The sequence below is a fragment of the Liolophura sinensis genome, chromosome 1 (assembly GCF_032854445.1).
Source record: "Liolophura sinensis isolate JHLJ2023 chromosome 1, CUHK_Ljap_v2, whole genome shotgun sequence".
Taxonomy (NCBI): Eukaryota; Metazoa; Mollusca; class Polyplacophora; order Chitonida; family Chitonidae; genus Liolophura; species Liolophura sinensis.
The window spans coordinates 80,659,231-80,678,262 of NC_088295.1; the positions used below are offsets into that span (position 1 = coordinate 80,659,231).

The following is a 19,032-nucleotide window of genomic DNA, read 5'->3' on the forward strand; positions in this document are numbered from 1 at the left end:
AAATTAGCAAAATAGTTGAGGAAAGCTAGAGTTATTATTAAATTTTGACTTGCCCCAAGCTTTAGATTAAGTTGCTGCATTTTATTTTTGAGTTACAATCATGAATTTTAAAATTATGATGGATTTGTCTTGTCTAAATAGTGTAACTCGTAAACAATTAAACATGTGGGGGTGAAGAAAGTATTCAGACCACATGTCACAAAGGTAACTTTTAAAGTTATCCCCAAACATGAAGTCCATATTCTGGATGAAATGTTGTGCTTGTAATGTGTGTGATTGGCCTGAAAGCATGAAAAATGGCAACCATTGTATGTGGAGCCTCAAATTAGCACAAGGGCAGAATATGTGTACTCATAGCTATTAATGCCATTGTTGAAAGAGGAACAGTTTTGAATGTGTTGTGCATCCAGGAAACTTTACAGCTCAATATTATGTGTTTTTCCTGTGTTTTTGTATATTACTACATATTTCTCATAGGCAATGAAAATTGTTGTAAGTAAATGCCCAATTGTTATCAGTTCAGCAAAAGATGCTAACTGTTTGCATAAACAGTGTATATGTATTTATAAAATAACATCTGTTTTCAAGGTAAATGTTATATTTAACATGTGTGAAATTTATCAAAGCTTTTGGTTGACTTTTTAAAATCGAAGCTGGTATATCTTCAACCAGTAATCATTTTTATGTTGTGTTATGTAGTTCATTTGTAAAAGTCAGCAAGTTTTTCTAAATCATGGTTGATAATCATCAATAATCAGTATATGATATTCATATATACGTGATCTGCATAAGATTAGCAATGCAGGTCTGTGTTCAGCATCATACAAAATACCCAGGTAGTTGTCATCTTTATTTAATACACATGTACAGGAGTGTTTGGCTTAATTATAATCTCTCTGTTTCTTTTTTTTTTTTCAGAGAAAATTAAAGTTAGACAAGAACAAGACAAACACACAAAGACCACGTCAAAATCTCTAAGTGCTATTGAAGAGTTTTGTGAGAAGTTTGATCGGGCTGTGAGAAACAGTATGAGTAAGGTAAGAACATGATGACCTTTCTCTGAGCCTGCAAGTTAGCCTTGACTAAAAAGAAAAAAAACCTAAAATAATGCACAGATATCAACTCCTTGTTGTCCATTCTTTAATTATTTATGCATGATATGGATAATTAACTACGGTACTAACATGGTCTTTGAAATGGAATCATTGAAACAGTGAAATATTATAAATTTGATTTTGGGATAAAGTTTATAGGGAAAGTTGTGAAGTCCACAGATTGCTCAAGGCTTGTAGGAAACTGATGGTAACTTGAGTTCTCATGAAGTAAATCCCACAGGTGTGGACAAATGGATATAATGTAAACTGTGGAATGAGATCTGGTGTTTTATCACTATTGTTTACATCAACTAATCCCATAAATAAATTTGACTTTTCAACAGCCAGAGCATCCAGCTGCAGGTAACCATGGTGATATGGGTGTTGTGAACCCCATGATGAATGGAGGTCAAGGGTCAGGTGTTGTTCCTTTACCAGGAGGTGCTGCAGGCATGTCAGCCCAGGACCATAAACACTCGATGGAGGTAAGACCTATGACTCTTCACCTTTGACCCGACTCTAACATATCACTGGTGCAGGATCAGGGTTAGATCATTATTACTTCACATAGCTATGTAGGCCATTAGTTCAGTTTACTTGATATTTCTTACCAGACGGCCTTTATCTATTTTTGTGACACTTTGGAGAAGTATTTTGTAAGATAAGCTCATTCAACACAAGCTTAGGCTTACCCCAAGCTCAGGGAAACTGTATCCCGCCCTGGAGTCTCTTATGGCAAATCCAAGACACCTCTGCCACCAACCCTTATGAAGTTGTCAAACTGTTGGAAATCATATTCAACACACATCTTTCAGTCAGAAAATTTAGTAGTCATTCAGAAGGGAAGTTATAATCTCATCACACCACACATTACAGGATGATTTTCCAGTTGCACAACGTGAGGAATTTCAAAATGAGGTGTTATTTAAATGCTGTCAGGCAATGCCATGAACACCTAGACTGCTTTGTCATTAAGACCATATATTGGCTGGCCAGGTGTAGTTTTGAATACAGGCAGCAAGTAAATCACTCAATCTTATGCTGCCTTTGTGCACTGGCTTAAGATGTAGTCTGTAGTGACACCTTTTCAGGAAATACACACATCTAGTTTATCCTTTGTCATCAGATTTGTGATGACTGACCACTTTTTCATTTTTGAAAATGGTTCTGAAGTATAGAAGCAGAGTGCAGAGGTAGTTTTTTCTCGGAGTAGTGATGGTACTGTGTGCTGTGTTAAACTGCTCAGTGGTAATCACAGTATTGGCCTACAGACTTTTTTTATATAACCTTTTACTCTGTAAAAACTATTAATTGTAGGGAGTGGAAAAGTGGGGGCGCTAAGAAAGTTTGTTGTGCAAAAGAGGTTGTGTGCTTCCTGTGGTAGTGTGTCATTGCATTGGCTAAAGTCTTCTTCATTTAAGGAAGCCAAATAATTGCAGTTGTTACGGCTGTGAAATTCTAGATGGTGTCCCCTCTTGTGTAGAGATAATGACAGGATAAGAAGGGTGTACATGTAGGTAGTTGGGACTGGAAGCAGCCCCTGGGAAGGCTCATTCATTGCCATGGTACATAACCCAGGGGTTAAAACCAGTCACAGAGGGTCAGGTTTTTCTGCTAACATCTGGGTGAAATCTACACCAACCCAACTCTACAGGGCCTGTTTGCTTTGAAAACTTAAACTGCTTCTTTTCCACTCAGGGTGGCTTGTAAACTATAATATAATATAGGCATCTTGTTAAGAGCTGCTAATTTTTGTGAAAGCTGGTCAGAAAAAATGCAGTGATATTTGGGGTGGATAGTAACTATGTTGTTAGGGGAATGAAATGCTAGGGTAGGTGGCTAAGGTTGGGTGGATGAGCCCATGGTCTGGGTATTAAGCTGGGTCTGGTCCCACTCCCTCCCACCTCCTGTCCCCCTAACAAAGGCCCAGCACTCACCAACAATATCCACAGCTGTGCCTCCACCAGTTTTCTACCTCAGCCTGACTGAGTTTAAATGGACAGAATGCCTAGCTTTATTTGCGGTGGCAGGAGTGGTTATTCGGAACAATAGACTCTGACCATTCAATATATTATCATTGAGAGCATGCACACGGACAGTCTAACTCCCTACTTTAACGTAGAGTGGACATTTAGTGCTATATCTGGCAAAAAGGTCTTGTCGTTTTTTACCAGGGGACTCTCCAGAATTGCTCATTTGTAGTGATTCTCCATTATAAAGTGCTTTTCTGTGTGTTGCCCTTGTGAAGGATTGTGTATCATGTGTTTGCGGCCATTAATTTTTGTGTGTAAATAATCAATACATTGTGTTAATTGAAGTAATGCTTAGCCAGCCACTGATAAGCACACATGTTCTGGATACAATTTCAGCCGTGTACAAGCTTAGTTGATTATGTGGGCACTAAACCACACCTGGCATGCAGGGAAATCAATAAAACGAAATTTGCTGACGGCTTGTTGCGAAAGTGAATGTAGCATACTGGAAGTTTACTGTTCACTGTTATTACAAATCTGTAGAGCATTAATTCAATTTATTGGAGTAAATGTGCCAGAAGGTATGTTAAGGCAATGTATACGAGTCCAGTTCTTCCCTCCTAACAGCTCAACCCATGCCTACAACACAGAATTCATGGAACTGGCTACCTGCAATACTCTCTTTAACCCCTAATATACATGTCATATAAAATTCAGGTAATATTTGCTGTTGCAGATGTCATTGCATTGCACTTCTCATTCTTCCATTATAATTCTGGGATAATTTGTCGGTATGGTTATCTAGCAAAGCATTTGGCTTCCCTGTGTTCTAACTGGGTTTCTCTAAGTGTAAATCTGTAAATTGTCTGAACAGACTAAATGATATTTTAGTAATAGATGTCTGTGTAAATGCATCCTTAGCCATGGTTCACCTGTATGGTTTTCCCCTCAACAGATGCCGCCTCCGACTGGCTACCTAAGCTCCCCGATGAAGAAGATGGATCATATGGGGGGTATGATGTCACACTTCCATGTGCTGCGAGATTTGCCTGACTCTGCTAGTGAATCAGGTTCTTCCATCAGTAGCACATCGTGCCACAACAAAACAGAATCCAAGAAACACCCAAGTCTACCCAAAGAGGTGTGTAATTTGCACAGTGTGTAGTACTATTTGTACTCTATGAGGGGTCATGTTTCAGTGTTGTTAATTTGAGCTCTTTATAGTGTGAGAGTAGTGGTCTGAAGTTATAGTGTAATAAGTCTAGTCCAGGTTAATAGGAATTTGATCATATTAAACAGAGGAATGCCACATTGTTGTTATGTATATATGAACTTATGTTTTCGATGTTTTCAGAAACTTAAAAGACTTGTAAAGAATAGCAATTATTATTTTTGGCAACAAACCACACTTTGTTTTATTTTAACATTTTTCAATTTTATTGAAACATTGATACAGTTGTACAGGTACTGCAACTTAAAAGTCAATCATTGGTCCACACCAGGCAAGGTTCTCACATCAACATCTGCCCTAACCTTTAGCACATGCACTGTGACATTTTCTTTTATCTTGTGTCACTAGTATACATATTTTAATGGAGTTTTATATTAAACTGGTTTGTATGGCACTCCAAATGACAGAAACTTTCTTTGTTTCAGGCTGTTGCCATGATGTTGGACTGGTTAAGGAACCACAAAGACAACCCTTACCCTAATGATGATGAGAAGGCAATGCTAATCAAACAAACAGGACTTACCATCAATCAAATCAACTACTGGTTCACAAATGCCCGCAGGAGGATTTTACCAAAATGGGCACAGGCCAAAACTTAGGAGTGATACTTTGTGATTTAGAGCTGTTTATGTGTCCAGGATTAAAAACCACCCTGCCTACCATAGTGACGAGTGGCTTGGGTGTTTTACTGCGCAAACTCAGGGATGGAATTCTTCTGTATACCTGCCACTCATCTGTGTTCCTTTTGTATAATGAATTTGTGATTTAGAAGACTATTTATTAGTTTTGTAGTCCTGTAGCTCCTCATATTTGATCTCTTGACTATCTGGTCTCAAACCCACCTGTTCAGGTATTTATAGCTCATCTAGCTTTGTTGCTTATCTGTCTTTTCTCAAAACAACAGTGTCTCTCAATTTACCTGTCTCTCCTGATCAACTGACCTGTCCAGGTCATATCTGTTCTCTCTATGTCTGTCTCTCCTCTACTCTGATGTCTCAACATTAGGGTTCTGTCTCGCACCTTTACTCATTTTGTCTCTACTGTGTAAGCTCTGTTACAAATTATAGCTGGTATTATGCTGTGAATTGGACAAAAACTGCTGATCGATCAAACAATCTAAGAACTTTTCGTGAAGATGTTTCTTCCGGTAATGCCTTCTTGGGCTAGCATTTTGCATGTATAATTGTATATTCTATCTCACATGAAATATGAACAAATGTAAGCCAAGCAAAGAATCGCCGATTCTTGGTGTTGACAATAGCCTTATATTAGGTTAAGGGAGAGAACTCTGGAACAAAAACCCTATCAGTATTTCTGGCGGAAGAGTCTTGTATTACTTGGTGTTTTCAGCAAGAAACCCAGCGTGCGTTGTAGTTATAGGATTTAAATTGAATTCCACTTCAAACAACATTTTGTCCCTCAAATGTTCTGTTAGTTTTAAGTTTAGTTTCTGTGTTATTTAATTCTCTGTAGTTGTTGGCATAGTGCTTTTTCTCTTTCGCCAAGAACTGTTTCATAATGTTGGCATAATATATTGGATTAAGAAAAGCTATGGTGTCTTAGAAAGGCACATCTACAATGTTGAAGGATTGTGTTTATGCAAGTTTGATTTCATTTCTTAATTAAGATACAGTCTTAACCATACTCAGAACCATAAATATTTATTATATGTTCTACAATGATTTTCATACCAGTACTTCAGAAAAGGTTTTCGCCTAAGGGGAAGTTCAGCAATACCATTATCATCTAAATTTACGCAAAACATTTAGAGTTTAATGTTCGAGTGATAACAGTTCTCTTACGTCATAACATACATCGACCTGCAGCTTGTAAATCAAGAGAGCAATCATTGTTTGCGCTGCTTATATTTTATACATTCAGCAGTCACTAAGTGCCTTTTACTGTAAGTTGTGTGTAGCTCTCCTAATTAGTGTCTTCCTCTAGCCCGACCATCGCTCCCCTGTGGCTAGGAGGTTTACCACCTCGAGCAATTCTGGTCACCGATGGACGCTGCCTTCGCCACGCCTGTCCAAGTCATCTGGAACAAAACGGGTATTACTATATGCTGTAGCTCTGGCATGTGTTGTCGCTGTAGGTTTGCATCACACCCCGTACCTGTCTTGTCACGACGCTGCCTTAATGTATATGCAAGTCCAACTAGTTTTTTAAGCATATTTACAGGGTTACAGCAACGTTGTTATTTTTAATGAACACGATTCTTGGTTGTTTTAACTGTTTATATTACTTTTGGTACTAGAGTCCGACAGCTTGTTGTATAAATTTAGACAAATAAAACTTGATTGTATATAAAGCAAGTGTTCTCTTAAACCTTTGCTTATATCGCACTGAGATGTTAAAGGTACTAAAGCGTTTGCGTCGGGACCTTGGCCTGAGTGCAGACACGATCTGCTTAAAACTTATTTGATTGGTGTTTCACGCCGTATATTTCATTTATACGATAGTCATGAGTATAATGGTGGGAGGAAATCCACGATCATCCGCATGTTGCTCGCAGATATTCCCACTACGGCCTGACAGGACCTAAAACTTCAAAACTTGATATGTTACCTGATGTCCTTGAAATGGCATTTACCGTGTGGCAACACTTTGAAATTATTGGTATCGGGGATAGGCCTGCTACATGCAAGGAGACCTCGCCGGGATTTCATACAAAAATTATGATGAAAAGCGACGTTGAAATCCCCAAGGCTTGTGAACTTCACGGTGTCCCGTACTACGCATTCGCAAATCCACAAAAGATGCATTCTGTCGAATTCGACTGGTTGAATGGAAATAGGACAAACGATTTGTATAGAACGTGGAAAGGCTTGACATGGCAGGTTGCATGTCCTTTCATCCAGTCGACATGACAAATCTCAGCGTTTGAAAAAGTCAACAGTTGCACTCTACAAACCATTTAATCTTAATGTAACAAGCGGCTAATCTTATTGCACAAAAAAGAAACAGTGGCCTTTCCATAACCGTGAATGTCATAAGATTGTTACGTTCTGTATATCGAAAATTTTCGCGTTTGAAATCGCAATTTTATTTGCCAAATACATCGAGCTTTTAAACCCTGTGTATAAATTAGTGTTCAGTTGCACCTTTAGTTTTGTATCGGTGAGTTTGTCAAGTACATGTGCTTAGTACGTAGGGGATGGGGTTTCTTTCGTTTTAGTCGAACTCGACTAGAAGAAAGAAAAGAGGACAAGTATTATGTCGCGTTTACATTGTACGATATGTTGCATCCACTCGTCCAATCGAATCAAGCAAATCAGACCTGCTTAAGTCGAGTTGATTCGGTGTGGTTTGGCGTATCAACGAGAGTTGATTTCGGCTGGCGGAATAAAATGGGGTGAGTTCGATTTATTAAGGCACAGTTATACAAGTTCTACAATTCCAAGAAAATTGTTTTTGTCGTATTTTGATCAGACTTAGTCGAATTCGAGTTGATACGAGACAAAACCGCCTCGCATGAATATACGTTTATTCTTTCATCCACCCCGCCAGGTTTTGCCTGATCATCTTGTCATCATCATAATACATTCGTCCTCGTCCTATATACATTCGTCCTCTACCCGAAATCTTAAAAACGAACTGCATTTGAAGTATAGACGCCTTTAAAAAAAAAGCTTGTCGCATTCTACTTAGCAAAGTTATGGCCCTTTGGTCAGTTTACCGAAAATATCCTGCATTATGTTTTTCATGCTACACACGATTCTGAAATGGAACGATGAACTGACACTGTGATCTTGTATATTATACGAACATCTGGTTTGCCCACAGATTAGTTACCTAGAACTAAAACATTAGCATTTTAGTGACTAGTACCTGGTGACGATTCCACAAAGCCATTTCCCTTTAAATTGTTGGGACACACTGCGCGGGTTCAAACTAGTCTAGGAGAGGTAGTTTATGGAATCCCCCGCTTTCATCGCTTGTGTGGAATTGGTGACGATCGAGTGAACTTTCGTTTGTTCGAAACCGCTTGTCTCCCGGTATTGTGGAGTGCACGTGTACCGTCACAGGTGGGTTCATCGGAAACTTGACCATTGTCAGTGGTTTACCTAAGTCACTCCGGTTTCCTCCACCCATTATACTGACCACCATCGTATTGGTGAGTGTGACGTTAAACAACAATCGGGGGAAATAATTAAATACGGACCATTATGTCTCTATGATGCTTCTGTTTCTGATAACGGTTTTATCGCACTGAGACGGAGGAATTTATATGTAGCGCAATGATGTGATGGATGACGCTTTGTATAATACAGATGCCTTACATTGGATATAATCATTAAAAGGTTCCCAATAAGTGTATATATATATATATATATATATATATATATATATATATATATATATATATATATATATATATATATATATATCCCAATGCAGCAGCGTCTATTGGCAAGAATTGCTGCATGGGCAGATCTGCGTTGCCTCCGAACCTTCTCCTGATAAATCGTTCTCCGTAGAATATTCAGTCAGACTGAGGAATAACTCAGTTCTTGCATACACTTGTGCCTTCAGTATGACATAAAGTAAATGAATGCCACCAGTATAGACTTAACATATATGAGCGAATTTTATTTGGTGACCTTTCCGTATTATACGAAAGTAAAAGAACCTTCTTTTAAAGTCACATACGAAAGCCCAGTTGTGTGATGCTTACATCAACAATACTGCCAAAATGAAAGTAAAAGAATGAAACCAAACGTATTCGCTCTCAACAGAATTGTGAAAACAACATATAAAGTTAAAATATGATTGAAGTACAAAAATATAAATTGTCATCTCTCTAATACTGTTCAAAATTATTGCCATGGGTGCATGTAAAGTATTTAACCATTTAGTGTACATTAAAATTACTCATCTTATAAAACTGTAGCGCTTGTGTCGTGTGTCCAAGATGGTGTACGCATCACTATACTACGTGCGTTTTAATCTAAATGGCAAAATCGAAAAGATATTGGGAATGAAACACCCAACAAATTTTCCTTGCCAAGGAAAACGTTTTCAGATTTCCACTGTCTTCCAAGTTGGAGACAAATTTAATTCATTGTTTATGTTTTTGACTACTCCTGAAATGTAGCTAACCGTGTAACGTTTGGGCGTTCATCCCATCAAATGTATGTTTCTTGCCCATTCGGATACCGTGCCTCAGGTCAGGGGCGGACTCGTGGAATGTCTGGTGAAAAGTGCTGTGGACGCGGCTCTTACTGAAGCTTTCCTGGAGTTTCAGTAGGGTGGTTTGTGGTCGAGGTTTCCCACAGCCAGGCTGCCATTTGAACCGTGGGTCCTCGTCTTTTCTTAAGTCGTACGCAGGAAACTGGTTACTGTAAGCGGTCGATTCCGTCACGCTCGCTGTAAGATTCGTTGGCGCGAAGTTCGTTGACAGACTGGCGAATTCATTTCGGGGGCGTCCTTGAGCTGAAATTGGACGAGGATTGGAGAATCGAACTACAGCCGACGAACATGGCATGGTTTTCTCTCTCCTGACCATGTCCGTTATTCCGGGGACAGGCACGATCACATTAGAAACATGGCATTCGTTTTCACGCTTCCACTGGGCATGTCGGCTTGTGTACTGTATGGTATTGGGTTGCCCCGTCCTGCTAACTGGCCTCGCGGGAAGGGACTGTCTTAGGTCGTCTGCAAAGCGAACAGTTTTGAGATCCGCTTTGAGAGAGGCTGTCAGACGGACATTGTCCAGGTTTTGGTTTTCGTTACTCATGAGGCAAGCAGGGTCATTCCTGGCATACTTTGGTAAGTCATACTCTTGGAGGAATTTGGGCACATCGTAGCAGTCTCCTTTGGTACTCTCTGTCAGAATTGTCTCCCCTTCCTGGACTTTCACTCTGCAGTTCTTTGTGGAAGGCTGTAGCCATTCTTTTTGAGAGTGTTTTTGCTTCGCCAGAGAGGTTAGTGGGGAGAACTCTTCACCTGGTGATCTATCAGGAATTGTGACACTCTCGTGAAGATCGTCCCGCATCTGGGCGTTCAGATCGCTGGGTACACTGATCGCGTCAACGTGAGAGAACATAGTATTCATGATTTCAGGACCTGACGTCTCTAGGTGATTCATAGAATGGTAAAGGCGATAAGGATCGAAACTGGTCTTGTACAAACCCGCTCTTTCTTCATTAAACTTTCCCTCGTGCTCATAAAAGGTCTTGGGTTTATCGCCATCGTTAACGTGACTGTACTTTACATTTAATAGTTCGATGTCATGTTTCGGTGTCTGGTTCTCTAGAACTTTCCATCGATTCTGAGCCTCGATCTGTTGGAACCGCTGGGCTTGATCTTGTTTAAATTTATCTAAGTAGTTAACAGGTTCTTCCTCTTGAGGTTGGTAGCATTTTACCATTGAATTGCGTTGAGACAACGATGCGCATTCAGACGGCTGTTTTGTTGTCAGTGCCCCCTCAGATGTCGTTATAGGCAGGTTAATGTATTCCTTGCCGTTCAACAGGCGGTCCTCCTCTATCTCATTCAGTGTCATTTTTCTAGGGAGGGAGGCAAACGAGAAAAAATCATTTGAACGTATTCAAACAGGAATCCCAGTCAGGCTATGCTCTTTTGACAACGTTGCTGATAATCTCTATAGTGTCGTGTACATATGTAGTATTACTGGCTTCCTCTCCGGCCATACGTGGTAAGGTCTGTTATCAACCTGCGGATGGTCGTGGGTTTTCCCCGGGCTCTGACCGGTTTCCTACCACCCGTAATGCTTTCCGCCGTCGTATAAGTGAAATATTCTTGAGTACGGCGTAAAACACCAATCAAATAAATAAGTATACAATATAATGCCAGTAAGAATAACTAACATTCTAAAAAATTCCGATAAAGATAGTTGAAACTCTGGAAAATTATGAATAACATTTTGTAAGTTTACTGAAAGTATTTGGTATTTCTCTAAAAAAAATCTGATTGGAATTGATATTGCATGGTATTTTGGACTGTGAATCCTTTTGCAATAGAAGTTACCCCATAGTTGGGTATAGGGGGATTTTAACGCAAGACTAGTCAAACAACTAAAATAAAACCCTTAACAAGGCTAACCTTTCACTGGGCATTTCCGTTTCCGCTTGCTTGCCCTGTGGCTTAGGAAGACAGCTTAGTTGTCTGGCTATGCGACCTTCCATCGGACGAGGTGCGACGAACGTGTTGGTGGACCTAGGATACTGTCAACAGGTACGAAGACGATATTGAATAGTTGGCTACGTATATAAGTCTTAGCTTTGGTTCTGTTTTGCTCACAACTATATGATTCTTTATATGATAGGGGTTTAGCGTTGTAACAAAGAATATTTCACTCATGTGATAAAAATAAGGTTTAAGTGTTGAAACGGACAAACATTGTTATTTCAGTAAATGAAATAAGCCAGTGAGGGCCTATTACTTAAATATTGCTTTATATTCAAACATCATAGTTTAAATGTCGTTCTGAGGGCTGCTCCATTATTGACATTTCTCAAAAATTTGAAAAAAAAAATGACTAACATTGCCCCGAATTCTTAAGTTTTATCGGAATGAAGTCATACAAACATTTGTTTCTTCTCTGCAAGCGTTATTTCAATAGTGACAAGGATTTGAAAACTTCCATCTACAAAGTGCCAAATGGGTTCATGGGATGTACACAGATATTTACACAGTCAACGAAGAGAACTGCCCTTCTGTATATAAGGTATGTTTTAAGCTGGGCTGAAAACTTCAAATCAGGCGTAAGCCCTTCGAAAAGGCCTCACCAGATTATCGTCTTCTGTGCCGTCTGTCTTGAACTTCTCCATCTTCTCCTTGTAGTTGTCAAGGCTCATAGGATTAGCGTCGCCGAGCCCTGTGTGAGCCAGATCGTAGCTGGTTTGCCATTGGCTACGCTCCACGTTCCGAAGAGTGTTGGCCGTGCGTTCTGAGATCTTCATTTCCACTGGTCGATCTTGTAAGTTCGGGGCCACAAGTTTTGGCGGATAAGGGTAGTAGCTCTGCCTCCCGCCATGTGTCTTAACGAGCTGACGGAGACAAAGACGAATACGTATTATTAAAATATTATATTTATTACTCTGGATATCAAAAAATCAATCAATCAATCAATCAATCAATCAATCAATCAATCAACAACAGTGTACTATGTGTTTTCAGCTATTGCCAACCCTCGACAACAATTCTTCGGTTTAATTTTATTTTCCATACAGTATATCCCGACTTGCATAAATTATCTCAAGAAAATGGGAAATAAACTATGGCAGTAATTAATCGTACTTGATCAAAGCCGTCTTCACCTAGCCACACCAGGGGGCGCTTCTCAGATTCGCTTGGTAAAGCCTGGAGTTCATGGCGATATCCAAATCCTGAAAAAAGCAAACACTTTGTGAGTATCGTTACGAAGAGCTGTGTCTATATTCTTAGCTTTTTCATTTTTAGTTTTATCTACATTTGCGACATCTGTGTGTGTCAATGATTAACCAAGTCTTTAGATCCCCTATCAAGTCTTATTCGTTACTTCATTTCAAAGAGTTGACCAAACAGACATGCTAGTTAGAATCGGGCATATCTTTTCATGTTAATGGTGATTCAAGACCAATTTGTCGATAGTTGATTGATTTCTTTTAGCATGGCATATACCTGTACACATTTATTGGTAACGCCCAATTCAAAGACCATTCAAAGCTTGTCACACAGCAGTGTTATAGACGCAAAGGATTTTAGATAGTTCCGCGGGTTAGACATGCACCTTTGGTTTTACTGACGATCGTGACGTCATAAGGACATGCAGGCATCTCATTGTTGATTGGTAGGCTTCGAGCTTTGACACCTCGTTTTGGATCCTCTGGAGAATCAAATTTTGGGATGAGAGCATTCCTGGGAATATGAGAGCTGTAGGGGTGTTCAGCTGGAAAGGGCTTGTTGATGAGCAAAGGTCTGCAGGGTAAAAAGATAAGTGACTCAACAAATGCTGGAAAATAAGTCACTTATTTACAGTCATTCCATAGCGAAAACTCAATATAATAAATCATACAATGAAATAAAAGTTTTGATGTTAATGAAATAGTGGTAACAAACAGTGGAAATGTTGATTTTCTCTAAACTTCTTCTTTACGGTGATTTGAACAAATACACTTTTGTACTGGATAAAAAAGTTTAGATATGTTTAGATAAATTTACACGTTTTTGTTTGAATTAACAAAATCATTTTTACAGAGCTTGCAGTTCTATTATGTATATTACGGTAAATCGCCTTTCACAAGACACTGGACTTACCCCATTGTACACTCCTTAGGATCAGGTAATCTGCAATGGTTAAAGCATACAATCATGCACAGTGGCAGAAAAAAGTAGATAATTAACATTTCGTGCGACCATAATAAAGACGGTCTGATGAATGTCATGCTAGAGTATGCTATTGTTCAAAACCTGCACACAGGTCAAAAATGGGTTTACAAGCAGTTAGTGTAAAACACATGGTGCGTACGTTTCTGTAGTCAGGGGAAGTAACCTATTATATACATTTCCTTTTAGTTCAATCTGAAAGTGATCCCCCGCTTCCGCCAATTGAATTCCGGCGTTCCCAATTTACAAACAAAAAAACGACACGGAGCTTAAACAGGCTGTTGTGCTTATCTTATACTTACAGCTGGTCGGTCATTCGCACATTGCTTAGTTTGAGAGGGGTTAACGTGTACTTGTGCTCACTGGCTTCTCCACTGAAATTAAGGAATTAAAAGAGAACGTGAATGGAGATAAATGAATGCTTAATATGTTCTTATTTAGCCATGCTCAATGATCCACGGCAGTGAAAAGATATGTCTAATTATATCAACTTTTATAGCTATTACATAAAGTGGTCTCTCTTGTGTTGTGGTTTAGAAAATAAGTAACTTTCAGTTGGCTTTCATTAGCGACTGGAACTTACACGTAAAGCGATTTGAAGGAACGTGTGTGGCTAGCGGCCAACCAATTTGCTCGCCACTTGTCCGGAACTACCAGGTGGACGAGACCTTATTAATGTGTCATGGGGGTGTATGTAACGTCATTCTGTATTATAATGCAGGACTGTTCTTTGTCCTTGTCATCATACTGAATACAGGTCATTGTTAGCGTACATGGTGTGGAGTACGTAAACTGCTGTAGACACAGTGTGCGTAAACACAGCGTAGACGCGATTAAGTCGTTAAGTTGATATCAACATGAGTACAAAGATTCGTCTATCGTCCAGTATTTATGGATTTTTTTAGTCGTTATGACACAAACCAAATTTGTTTTATATCTGTGTAGGTGTATGCAGAATCAAACAAAAATGCATTAGTCTAAAATGTATGTAAAGTTAGGTATTTTACTCCTATACATACGGCTGGAGGTGCATGTGAACAGCCGTAGCTTTGCAAGGGTTGTTTTCGTAAATTTTGTCGCCACTTTAATATTAACAGTCGAAGCCAATATACTTTTTCAAATAAATCGCGTAAATATTCTAAAAACTGAATGTGTAATTTGTATGATTACATGTAAGTTAATCTTCTTACAGCGGGAAAAATATCAGTAACCATACAATTTATTTACTTATCTGACTTGTGTTAAACGCCATGCTTAAAAGTGTTTCATTATGACGGCAGTGAGGTTTATGTGTATAGTTAAACTGGTCCAGAGTGAACCATCGATCTTTTCCAGGCAGGTGACCATTTGACAATTTGTCAAGTCCGTTTTGTTTGGTAATCGTAACGAAGAAGCCATTTGTTCCGATGCCTCGATGAGACAATCTGTCTATGTTGAGGTTTGACAACGATGAAGCCAAATCATTTTAGCAAACAAAAACACGAATTTGAGAATTTTTATTCAGTTTATCATAACACTGTCAGTTTTGATCAATGTGTCCAAGAACATGTTCATTTAATAGGCAGATTTGCTCGCGAGAATTCGCATTTGGTCGGATGTGTTAAAGAGAAAGCCCCTTTGTTTAGAATCTTAAGCAAACATTCTTTTTGTAACAGATTTACCAACCGGGAAACCCCATTTCGTATGATTTGTGACACTGTTGACACGTTTATTTGATAACAAATTCCGAACTGGGACAAATGTTTTTGTTGCCATAAATAATATCTGTTGCTTGATACATCCAAGTGATAGCTAAGTAAGTTGCTTTATGGACATGTATTATTTTTTAAATCAATTGAAAGGGGGCTAACCGCTGCCTATTGCCTTGGAAATAACCAATACGCCTTACACTGTACTTTGGGCGAACGACTAGGGTCTTCAGTTAACCTACAATATACACTGCATGCGTTTGATAAAATATATGGCTCTTACATTATCTTTCAAGCTTTCTGGATAGGGATGTCGGAAAACATGTCAGTGCAAACATTAATGCAAACATTCCAGGTGAAAACTTGGTGCAAAATAGAACTAGGTAACTAGGGGAGAAACTATAATATGCATCATCTGGTGTACACACCTGAGTTACAGGTAACCGTTCAACAACGGCCAAACATACCTGTACTGCCAGGATGGGTGTTTGGCAATCCAAACTTTCTCTTTGGCATCAGCCCGGAAGTCGCCGGTTCCCCACTCCTTGGGTTCAGCTTTGTGCACATTCCCAGTGGGTGGGAATAGTTCCATTGAAGTCATATTAAAGATTGAGTTTTCGTCCGAAACCTAAGGAGACATATAGGGGTTATAATATCACAGCTATTATCCAGCGACTTGTGTATGTTCGGCCGTTACCGAGTGTCTAGGTTTGTTCTGTAGACGTGTTACCTACTTCTGTACGAGTTAGTAACACCGCGGTTGCCAAGGCACGTACGCGTCAGAAAAGGGGAGGTAATTTGTGTGCTGAATTATGAATAAGCTTTAGTAGAGCGTGAAACTACAGTATAACCATGCTTAAGGCGATTACTTGTTCATGTTGTTTTGGTATAAATGACGAAAAGAAACAGTGGCTAAGAAATGCACGGAAACACTTATATTTTATTTGGCCACACAATCTGTAAACCTAGCGGGTGCAGTGTGGATATAGAAAGGCTCTGTGATAAGAGGGCTGAGTACTGGTGAAATATAATATAAAGGAGAGAAAAGACGCAGACAAAGCAAGCCCACATACCGGTGTTAGCAATATATGTGTTCAACACAAATGTGGATGTGTGTGATTCATGAGCCTTTGTTACATCTAATGCAGTAAATGTACAAATGCACATTCAATTTGCATTGAAGACAGTTTGGTAGAAACAGTTTTTCTTATCATGTGTTGAACTGAAACTTTCTGAATACTTACATGTTTGTGGTACATGTTTTGACTAGAAACCCACAATCTCACAAATGACTGGTACATTTAATTCGCCCCAAACATCCACAAAATGTGCACTGTTTTCATGACGAACATCTGGCTAAAATATCCATTCAGCGTGCTTGGGATATGCCTCATTTGCGACAGGACTAGGTATACATACAAAGACGGGATTGGGAAGCATCTCATTTGCGGCAGGTTCAAGTAGGCATACAAAGACGAGATCAGGATGTATCTCACATTGGGCAGGTTCAGGTATGCAAACAAAGACGGGCTTGGATATGTCTCACATTTCACAGGTTGAGGTATACATACAAAGCCGGTCTCGGGGTGTGTCTCATACGCATCCGGGCAGGTAGCGGTGTACAGATAAAGCCGGCCTCGAGATATGTCTCACGTGACAGGTTTTAGGTATTCATACAAAGCCGAGCTCTGAATGTGTCTCACATGGGCAAGTTGAGGTATGTATATAAAACTGGGCTCGGGATGCGTCTCACGTGCGATAGGTTGAGGTATACATACAAAGTTTGGCTCGGGATGTGTGTCAGGAGCCACTGGTTGAGATATGCATACAAAACCGGGCTCGGGATGCGTGTCACATGCCACAGGTGGAGATATACATACAAAGCCGAGCTCTGGAAATGTCTCAAATGCCACAGGTTTAGGTATGCGTACAAAACCGGGCTCGGGATGCGTCTCACGTGCGACAGGTTGAGGTTTACATACAAAGTTTGGCTCGGGATGCGTGTCAGGAGCCACTGGTTGAGATATGCATACAAAGCCGGGCTCGGGATGCGTGTCACATGCCACAGGTGGAGATATACATACAAAGCCGAGCTCTGGAAATGTCTCAAATGCCACAGGTTTAGGTATGCATACAAAGCCGTTAGGGATGCGTGTCACATACCACAGGTTGAGGTTTACATACAAAGTTAGGCTCGGGATGCGTGTCAGGAGCCACTGGTTGAAATATGCATACAAAGCCGGGCTCGGGATGCGTGTCACATGCCACAGGTGGAGGTATACATACAAAGCCGAGCTCTGGAAGTGTCTCAAATTCCACAGGTTTAGGTATGCGTACAAAGCCGGGCTCGGGATGCGTGTCACATGCGACAAGCTCAGGTATGCATACAAAGCCGTTAGGGATGCGTGTCACATACCACAGGTTGAGGTATACATACAAAGCCCGGCTCGGGATTGGGATGAGAAAGAACTACTTATGTAAACAGTAACAAATTCTAGGAATATGAGAAGACACCGCGTGGATCTTCCTGCGGTGCATAGATACTTTCTATACTAGGATGAAAGTACCCTGATAATATTGGGTTGCACCTTTTGATTAGCTTCATATTTCCACTCAATAGTACATCAATCCATAGCCACAGAACAGCATAGTGATATCGAATGCTCTGAGAATCTAATGACACTTCAATAATTAATACAAGATTAAAATAATAACTATTAAAAGTTAATATGATACACACACTGTCAAAAAGGTATTTCCGTCCTGTTGTACACATGTTATAAACCTACTTTGATAGGAAGCACTTGATTACCAGTTTGAATGTTCACGCTATCCGAAGGACCACGCAACTTCCAAAAACAGTGTTACTAGGCAAAGTTATACAAGTAGTACCTTGCATTATCTGCCTGAAATACAATGAAATAAGCTCAGGCAATAACAACCAAAATTACATTATGATATTGAGCATAAACAAGAACAAAGCAAAATGTCAAAAGATGGCTAAAATACTTTACAAGTCTAGTCACATGACTAGCAGGGTTGCCGATGGAAAACATGGCCGCCGCAACATTTACAAAAGGTGTTATATGGATGACTGGTACACAGGGGCAAATTCAGAAGTTAATACATGTGTCACCGACTTATTTTTTGTTCCAGGTAAGTTCAGTAAGGTATACAGTAAATTCCTTGCCGATATAGGATGCTATACCCTTCAGAAAAAGTTAAGGAAAAGTACATCATAATAAACACATGTTCAGTACTGGTGATGTCTACATTGGCAGTGAAATAGTTGAACATGCATGCATTTAGGTACATTTGTGGTTTACAATAGCAATATAAAAATACATTTCACCTTCCCATCCCAAACTAGAATTATACTTTACAGTAATAACCCAGCTAAATTGCACTCTAGATCAAAAACGTCAAATTTTTTGTTCAAACGAGGCACCCTTCACACATCCATACGGGCATCCTAGACACATCCATACGGGCATCCTAGACACATCCATACGGGCATCCTAGACACATCCATACGGGCACGCTACACACATCCATAAGGGCATCCTACACACATCCATACGGGCACGCTACACACATCCATACGGGCACCCTACACACATCCATACGGGCATCCTACACACATCCATACGGGCACCCTACACACATTCATACGGGCACCCTACACACATCCATACGGGCACGCTACACACATC

General features: G+C 39.8%; 2 protein-coding genes across 4 annotated transcripts in view; one reads left to right on the forward strand and one right to left on the reverse strand.

Annotated features, from left to right (window-relative positions):
* The window catches only part of LOC135475171 (uncharacterized), a 29,984-nt gene extending 23,424 nt beyond the window's left edge, over nucleotides 1-6,560 (forward strand). For all 3 annotated transcript variants that reach the window (XM_064754971.1, XM_064754963.1, XM_064754979.1), the window contains exons 4-7: nucleotides 919-1,037; nucleotides 1,439-1,579; nucleotides 4,023-4,208; nucleotides 4,724-6,560. In XM_064754971.1, coding sequence (XP_064611041.1) covers nucleotides 919-1,037; nucleotides 1,439-1,579; nucleotides 4,023-4,208; nucleotides 4,724-4,897 — 620 coding nt within the window. In that variant the 3' untranslated portion in view covers nucleotides 4,898-6,560. The remainder of the gene's footprint in view (nucleotides 1-918; nucleotides 1,038-1,438; nucleotides 1,580-4,022; nucleotides 4,209-4,723) is intronic.
* A 2,472-nt stretch (nucleotides 6,561-9,032) lies between these two features.
* LOC135461614 (uncharacterized) lies at nucleotides 9,033-16,005 on the reverse strand. Its single transcript, XM_064738789.1, has 8 exons — nucleotides 15,787-16,005; nucleotides 13,934-14,005; nucleotides 13,563-13,592; nucleotides 13,036-13,223; nucleotides 12,564-12,652; nucleotides 12,053-12,313; nucleotides 11,367-11,488; nucleotides 9,033-10,810 (listed from the first exon to the last, which is right to left on the reverse strand). The coding sequence occupies exons 1-8, from the start codon at nucleotides 15,918-15,920 to the stop codon at nucleotides 9,397-9,399; spliced, it is 2,310 nt and encodes a 769-aa protein (XP_064594859.1). The 5' UTR covers nucleotides 15,921-16,005; the 3' UTR covers nucleotides 9,033-9,396.
* Nucleotides 16,006-19,032: the final 3,027 nt, after the last annotated feature.